Source organism: Rutidosis leptorrhynchoides, chromosome 1 (assembly GCF_046630445.1).
Source record: "Rutidosis leptorrhynchoides isolate AG116_Rl617_1_P2 chromosome 1, CSIRO_AGI_Rlap_v1, whole genome shotgun sequence".
Lineage (NCBI taxonomy): Eukaryota > Viridiplantae > Streptophyta > Magnoliopsida > Asterales > Asteraceae > Rutidosis > Rutidosis leptorrhynchoides.
The window spans coordinates 245,873,083-245,881,399 of NC_092333.1; the positions used below are offsets into that span (position 1 = coordinate 245,873,083).

At 32.8% G+C, this 8,317-nt stretch overlaps 1 protein-coding gene across 1 annotated transcript; it reads right to left on the reverse strand.

Annotated features, from left to right (window-relative positions):
- Window positions 1-1,556: 1,556 nt before the first annotated feature.
- On the reverse strand, window positions 1,557-2,687 carry LOC139896388 (coronatine-insensitive protein 1-like). Its single transcript, XM_071879025.1, has 2 exons — window positions 2,333-2,687; window positions 1,557-2,242 (listed from the first exon to the last, which is right to left on the reverse strand). The coding sequence occupies exons 1-2, from the start codon at window positions 2,685-2,687 to the stop codon at window positions 1,557-1,559; spliced, it is 1,041 nt and encodes a 346-aa protein (XP_071735126.1).
- Between the last annotated feature and the right edge of the window lie 5,630 nt (window positions 2,688-8,317).

The window sequence follows — 8,317 nt, forward strand, 5'->3', positions numbered from 1 at the left end:
CACAATATAAAGACAAACTTACAATTCCATCAAACATTCTAGTAGCTTCATTAATTTCTTGAATTGTAATAAACTCAAAACCTTTGCTTCTACTTGTCAAGCTATCATAAATCAAGCTATCATAAACAATCCGATCAAGCACAAAAATTAAGTAAATAGAACTCAACAATTATGAGTGCTTTATTGCCTCACCCATCAATATAAATACAAAAACATATTAAGCATCAAATCTTCTTGGCATATTAGCAATGATCAATGTTCTTTGTGTACTCACCTAAGAAACTTTGACATCCATTCTTTACTTCAAAACACTAACAAACTGATTAAAAAATGTATATGAATCACTACCCGCTTGTTATATACCGATGATCAAAATTACAAAGGAACAATAGTATCATAATACTAATTCAAAGAATCGAATTTTTTCTAAATACATTTTATCATATACAGACATAGAAAAGTTCATAACATAAAGGAAGATAATAGATCAACAAAAAGATCCATATAAGCGCCTTCCATGCATGCATGCATGCATGCATTTACTTTAATCATCTCAAATTAGAATTTATACAATATTTGTACAATATTTCAATAACTTTATTTGTTCCTATACCAATAATGCTTTATAAACATATCACAATTTCTTTGTTCCCAGGTATGAATAATTTATATGCATATTCAGATGCTGATTGGGGAAAATGTCTGGGGACAAGAAGGTCTGTGTCTGGATATTGTCTATACTTCTGTGGGTCCCTTATTAGTTGGAACTGTAAAAAACAACCTACAGTTTCAAGGTCATCCACAGAATCTGAGTATAGATCTTTAGCTGCCACAACCTGTGAGATTATTTAGGTTGTGAACTGCTTGTTGATCTTAAAGTGACAAATTTGCTACCTGTAAAACTACTATGTGATAACAAATATGCCCTTTTATTAGTTGCTAATCATGTTTTTCATGAATGATCTAAACATTTTGAAAATGATGTTCATGTTGTAAGAGAAAAGAACTTGGCAGGTGTTATTAAAACTGGTTACATTGATACTACAAAACAGGTAGCTGCCATTTTTACAAAGTCCTTGAATAAGTCACAACACAAGTTGTTGTGTAATAAACTTGGAGTTTTCAATGTGTACAAAGATAAGATTGAGGGAGGATGTTAAAATCAAGTAATTCAATCTAATCTTTGTACTTTCACATCCTTCTCACTGTGTCTGTGTGTAAGTGTAGGTTTGGTGTGAAAAGTTGAATAAAAGGAAGTTGGGTGGCTTGCATTTTGAAGTTTGAGTTGTAGTTAGCAAGTTGGTGATACTTCAGGGGGCAAATATGTTTCTTCGGTTGAAGGCTATAAATACCCACTTAGGGTTCATGGTCACACACGCTCCATCTGTTTTCTCTGCAATCATCATCCTCATCTCATTGCTGTTTATTGATTCAATCGGTGTGTCTGTTATTTCGAGTTATAAATTCGTCGAGTGTTAGATTGTTTATCAGTTGTAATCGTTCACCTTGTATCTTGTTTTGTTCATTTCATCACAGTGTATTTTAATCCTTATGTTCTAAGGTCCATTGAAGTGTTGGTTGATTAATAAGATCTGGAAGTTTGTGTTTTCGTTCACATCAACATCTAATTCAGGTCTAATAAGCTCCATATGCCAATTTGGACGAAACATGTTCCTAATATTACCATCACCACCAAAAATATCACCTTTACTTTCAATAAAATCCATTTTAGTTTTACAAATAGCGTCACCAACACGATAACTTTGAAACCACATGTACCTTATAGAACTTAAATTCAATGCTAACATTGATATAGCCTCCTCGCTAAAATAACAGCCCCTCACTTCAAATTTCTGCAATTTTGGACACCCTGCTGATAACTGCATAAGTCCATCATTTGATGCGTCTAGATAACCAAGCATAAGAGACATTAAATTTTGACCGAATTTTCCAATAGACCATAAACTGACAGCTGTGAGTGGTACATTATTGCGAATGTAAATACCTAGCTTTTCAAGCTTCGTGCACCCCATTAGCAAAGCTCGAACCCCTTTATCTAGCGGTAAATCTGTCATCTTCTCACGCGTATCAACCGAAGTAATACGAAAATCATAGAGATTTTTCAAGTTAGATTCTATGCATTCCAAAGCTTCATTTGTAATATCTTTAATATAAGCATGCAAACATTCCAATTTAACGCATCCTCTTGCAAGTGCACTTAACCCAATTTGTGACACAACACCTTTTACAGAGTCCCCTCACTTAATCTTAACCCTACGCAACCTCTTACAATATTGACTAAGAACTTGCAATCCAGCATCTCCAAAGGTACCTTTAGTATACAAAACTTCTAAATTTGGACACTCATAAGCAAGAAAACCGCCAAAATTTATGTCATCAGACATACTACACATTAGGTCTAATTTCATTAATTGTTGTGCAAGATCAACCACAATAGGAAAATCATTTCTACGCATATAAGATATTGTCGTATCGGATTTGTATGACGGTGCACCACCAAATTCTTCCAACTTAACTGCATAACAAAATAGAGTCAAAAGATCCCTTAAATCATAATCATTAAGGTTCAAACTAATAAGTGGTTCACTACAATTTTTTGCTAGTAACACAATATCTTTCATATCATAACAATCAATATCCGATTCGTAGAAATTCAACGATTCCATACACGTGCAACGCAAGGCTAATTCGTGCAACCATTCACCGTCCTTGTCCACGATTTCACTCTTTTGCAAACCCAATGTTCTCAAATTACAGCAATTAGCACTAAATATTGAAACGATCCATCCTTATCCACCCGGACGAAATCATCAACATTTGGTCTCATTGCGATGATCGACTCCAAATAATGTCCTTAAATTGAGCAAATGCACAGCGGAAGACTTAATTCGTACCTGAGAATAAACATGCTTTAAAGTGTCAACCAAAAGGTTGGTGAGTTCATAGGTTTATCCTAACAATCATTTCAATATATTAATAGACCACAAGATTTCATAATCATAAATATTTTAATAAAGATATTCTAAGTGGTTGAGCACTTGGTAACCATACTTAACATTTAATCAACGTCGCATATTCCCTTTATTATGAAATCTCACTACACCGTACCAAGTGTAGTAACGAAACGAAGTACTGTGCAACCGTTGAATACTGGTCGTCCAGTCCGGTTGGGGTTGTCAGGCCCGATTGATCTATCAACAGGATTCGCGTTTACAATACCCATGTAAATAGTAGTTACCAAGCTACAAGGAAGTATGCCAGTGGTACAACTCAACGTAGAATATATTTTCAAGTACTTGTGTCTATTTCGTAAATATTTATAAAAGCAGCGCATGTATTCTCAGCCCAAAAATAAATATTGCAAAAGCAATTAAAAAGGGAGCAAATGAAACTCACCACACTGTATTTTGTAGTAAAAATACATACGGCGACATTTAACAAGTGTAGGGTTGGCCTCGGATTCACGAACCTATATCAATTATATATATATTAACATATATAATTGTAATCAAACAAATTTATATATATATATAAATTTATTAGTTATATCATTTTCATATTAATAATTTATATATTTCATATATTCAATTAATATATTTTTTTATAAATAAAATGTTTATTTTTCTATGTTATATGTATTAAAAATAATATTAGAAATGATAAAAATAATATTAATAATAATATTAATAATAATAATAATGATAATTATATTAATGTATCTATTAATGATACTAACAATGATAGTTTTAACTTTGACGAATATCTTTGTATCAACCCCTATAATCATAACCATCTTTCATATCATAAGTTTCTTATTATATCGTAAGTCCTAGTCTTCATACTTTATTCTTAAATCATAAACTTATTCATAATTCTTCTTGATAATTATACTTATAACCATAACATGTCTATATATTTTACGACTTTTAACTCATAATTCTAATCATATTCTATTAGTCATACCTACGTTTTAATAACATACGAGCATCAACTTGTATCAAGCTTTTAAGATTAAAACGTTATAACAATAACTTATCTTATTTATTTTTCCCAAGACGTTTTTCGTAAATCAATTCAAGATCTTTTATGATCAAATAAGTTTGTCTATATTACTATGCTTGTAGCTAATACATGTTAATAATAATTGTAGTTATAGTGTATATCAAGTATATATTTAACTAGAGTTATAGTTAATACCATAGGAGTAGGCGATCGAAGGGAAAAAAAAAAGAACGGGTCCATGTGTGTGTTGAAGAGACCGAGTAGCTGAAATAAAAAAAAACGAACAGCAGCAGCAACATTTAGAAGTCCAACCCGATACTGCAGCAGCCCACAAATCAAGTTATCTGGCCCAAGTTAGCGGTCCAACAATGTAAAAAAAATTACACTGCCCGAAATAAAATTGTGGCCAACCGAATTTTGTACAATTCGAATTCTTTTGCAAACAGCAATTCGAGTGCAGTCAACATCATAGATTCATCATCATGGAACATTATTATCTTTCTCATTTGTTCAAAAAAAAAAATGGAACGTCAATTTGAGTGACCCATTATGTCTGCCATTCAGGTCCCATTTATTCCCACTTGCTTATTAGATAAACGCCATCTCATATTATTCTATAACCAAACAAAAATCCAAACAATTAACTAGTATTGATTCTTTCTTCTTTTGTTTTTGTAAGCTCTTCAAACGCACCCCATTTTTCTTTGTTTCTTTACGTCAATCAACAGAAGGAATTAGCAAAAATTGCAGTCTACCATGGTGACGGTTTAAGTAGGAAACTAATAACAATAGCATTGAGGTAGTTTTGACGTGGGTTTTCTTGTTAGCGTTAATCGAAAGAGTAAATGGAAAATGGTAAGAATTTGTGGTTTAACCTGAAACAAGACAGAATCAGAGTAGCAGCAGCTACTAAATAGCGAAAGTAGTGGTGATGATGACAGAGACGATAGCAGTGGCAGTGAACAATAGCGTAAATAATAATTAGTTGTTGGGGTTTGGGTTTGAGCCGGAAATAACTTGGTTGATGTTCTTGTTTGGTTAAATGGTGGTTTCAAGGTGATGGTTTCATTATCATCCACGTAATGATATTGCTACTGTATCAGGAACGAACACAGATGGGAGAAGCAGCACATATGTGTTATTCGATGGTATCAAGTGGTGTTGATATTTGATAATGTTTGAGCAACAAAAACATTAGAATTCAAGGCTTTTATGGGCGGTTTACAAGGAAGAGATGGAGGAGAAGGTTGTCGATGATGTGGTCCTTGGTGGTGTTGTGCTAACCGACTGTGATCTAAATGAAACAGCAAAAAGAAATCGAATGATGAAGTGGATTTGTGATGGGTGTTATCATGGTGACCGGTGAAGCTGGCGGTGGTTTTGCAGCAGGTTGTCGATAGTTTGAATGATGGTTGTTCATGATTGCCGGAGGTGGTGATATTCTTGGTGATAATCCGGTGACGAAAGGTGATTGTGGGTTTTTGTTTTTAAACCCAAGATGTTCTCGGTTAGAAGAGAGGGAGAGAGTTATGGGAAGGTGGTGTACTATGACGGTTGGTGTAGTGGTTTAGATGTTGTTGGGTTTCGAACTAAAGAAGACCGTGGTGGTTGTTTGTGGTTCGAAGTGGTGGCGACTCGTGGTGATCAAAGTGTGAGGGTGAAGGTAGAAGAAGAGAAGGATCAAGAGTGATGTTGGTATTCATATGCATATAATCTACATATATGTATGTGTATATAGTAAAAGAGAAGATAACAAGCTTTTATAATATAAACAACAGATATTTGATGATTGAACCCAAATGTCACGGATATATTACTATTAGTCTGCCGACACTTAACACGGGTGTGATGTATCGTGTCCAATGCTAAACAGTTAGCGTATAAAAGTATTTCTAAAAATTTCAAATTTTTTGATTAAGTATATTTAATTATTTCCCTCATTAACTGTTTGAAACCTGATCAAAAAGGTTCGATAATTATTTATTTTCTGTTCCAATTTATATGTACGGAGTACTAGTATTTAATCTTAAAAAGGTAAAAATATTTTCATGAAGCCTAAAATCTTCGTAATCAATTTACAGTTCAACTTTCATTTTAAATCTTCATACATATGTACTATATCATTATGAACACTAAAAAATGTCAACCGAGTGTTACAGACGTTTACAGAATAGGTCCAAAATCATATTTATTCAATATGCTCTTTATATATATATAAGAACAATTTTAAATAATAAATTTTTACTAAGTAAATACATTTATTAATTATATATTTTAAACAATTAAATTTAATATAACAATATATATATACACAAGTAATATTTATATATATACACCTACACATATTTAAATATATACATATTTACAAACACTGGTTCGTGAATCATCAGGATTTGTCAAAGGGTAAATGAATACATGAAAACAGTTCAGAATTTTTGAGACTCGACGTAACAGACTTTGCTTATCGTGTCAAAATATTAAATCGTATCGAGAGTTTGGTTTAAAATTAGTCGAAATTTTCCGGGTCGTCACAGTACCTACCCGTTAAAGAAATTTCGTCTCGAAATTTGAGTGAGGTCGTCATGGCTAACCATAAAAATGTTTTCTTGATGAATATGAGTTGATAAGTGGAGTTTTATCATCATTGAGTAATATAAATAAAACAATTCGATTATGTGATGCGTACGAGTGAAGCTGTCACAAAAGATAGAGATAGAGATTTAACTTTTGACGTAGTCACGATGGATTTCCGAAATTTAAGGGATTTAAAGGAAATCTTTGAAATCTGAGTGAGATCTGATTCTTCGGTGAATAAGGAGATTAAGATCTCTTCAATTAAATGCGATGATCTGCCTCGATTGTTATGTCTGATATTTCCATTATAAATTAAACTCTTCCGTTCCATTATTTTCACCATTCCTATACTTTCTTCTTCTATTCCTACTTCTAAATTATTGTGGAAATGCTCCACCCAGTTCTGATTCTTGATATTTTCCTAACTATCGCATCTGTCATTCTTCTTTTCCATTTACCGCCAGAGGAATCTATTCACTTCTACTATTACCTTGGGGTTATTGTGTTTATCATACTCCCGTGTCTTTATATTGCTATTCGTATTAATGTGCATGGTTTATGATTTCTGTGTTGTTGTCGGGTTTTATATCTTCCCTTATGTTTCGGAGCTCTTTGTCTTTTTCTTCTCTTCTCGACCTCTAGTAAAGCGAGTAACGGTCTAGAATTCGTAGATATAGAGTTTCGAATGATTATAATATATTAAACTGAAAGGAAAGGTAATAGCACAATTTGATTTGTTAAATTACTAGTATCACTGAGGATAGAACTATCAAGAATATATTTTTTTGATATGTTCAGAGGTTATTTAGAATGATATAGTTATGTAACATGGCACATGATGAGGGTGAGATCTATGAACTATCATTACGTTCCATTAGAAATTCAGCATGACTTACTGTAATATAACCACGTTGGTCTGACGTCATTATATTATACTAACTCATGCTTCAATTCTTAGCACTTCTCCAAAATTCATTCGTAATTATATTTAAATTTTACAGAAGTTTCTAATATAAGGTAATACAGAAAGCACGAAGAGGTATATAATTTCGGACAAGAATACTTATGAAAATATCCTCAGAAATATCGAGGATATTTATGATGATATTTTGGAATTTCTAAGTTCGAAGGTTGATGAAGAAAGATTTTCCGCAATATTTTAACATGAGTAAGGAGCAAGATATTCGTTGAAGGTTTCATCGGATCCAGCCACCTGGATTCTTTGAATATAGGGTTTGGTCCTTGTATTTGTCCTTGGTCTCCTTCATGGTTAGCTCAATCTGTTTTTCAGTACCAAATATTTTCTATCGAGCGTTCCCAACACTTCATTCTTTTATCATCACCTTTGGCCATTAAGACCATTTACTACATGCTGCTTCATTAGCATTTTCAAAGTTAATGGATCTGTATCATTGGTTATCAAATCGAGGTGTTTTCAGGAGAATTGTGTTTTTAGATGATTAAACGCTGATGGTAATATGGTGGAATATAAAAGGTTCCCCTGTAACAATAAAAGAGCACGCAGATATATATCAAGATTATAATAAGGTTGTTTCGAACGAAAAGTTGAAGTTGTCTTGATGGAGCTGTGACAAAATTGGCTATTTTGAAAAAGAACTGCAAAGTTATTTTGGGTAATAATAACACTAAAGGAATTAGCACAGCTACGTGTTAAATGTTTACTCAGTTCTGAGTATTTTCAGGTGCATAACTATATGCA

What these genes read in the sequence shown, in the direction of transcription:
- LOC139896388 (XM_071879025.1), bottom strand. Translation starts at nt 2,687, where the DNA reads ATGGAATCGTTGAATTTCTACGAATCGGATATTGATTGTTATGATATG. An exon ending in AGAAGTTTTGTATACTAAAG is followed by an intron (nt 2,243 to 2,332) that starts GTACCTTTGGAG and finishes ACTCTGTAAAAG; the next exon opens with GTGTTGTGTCACAAATTGGG.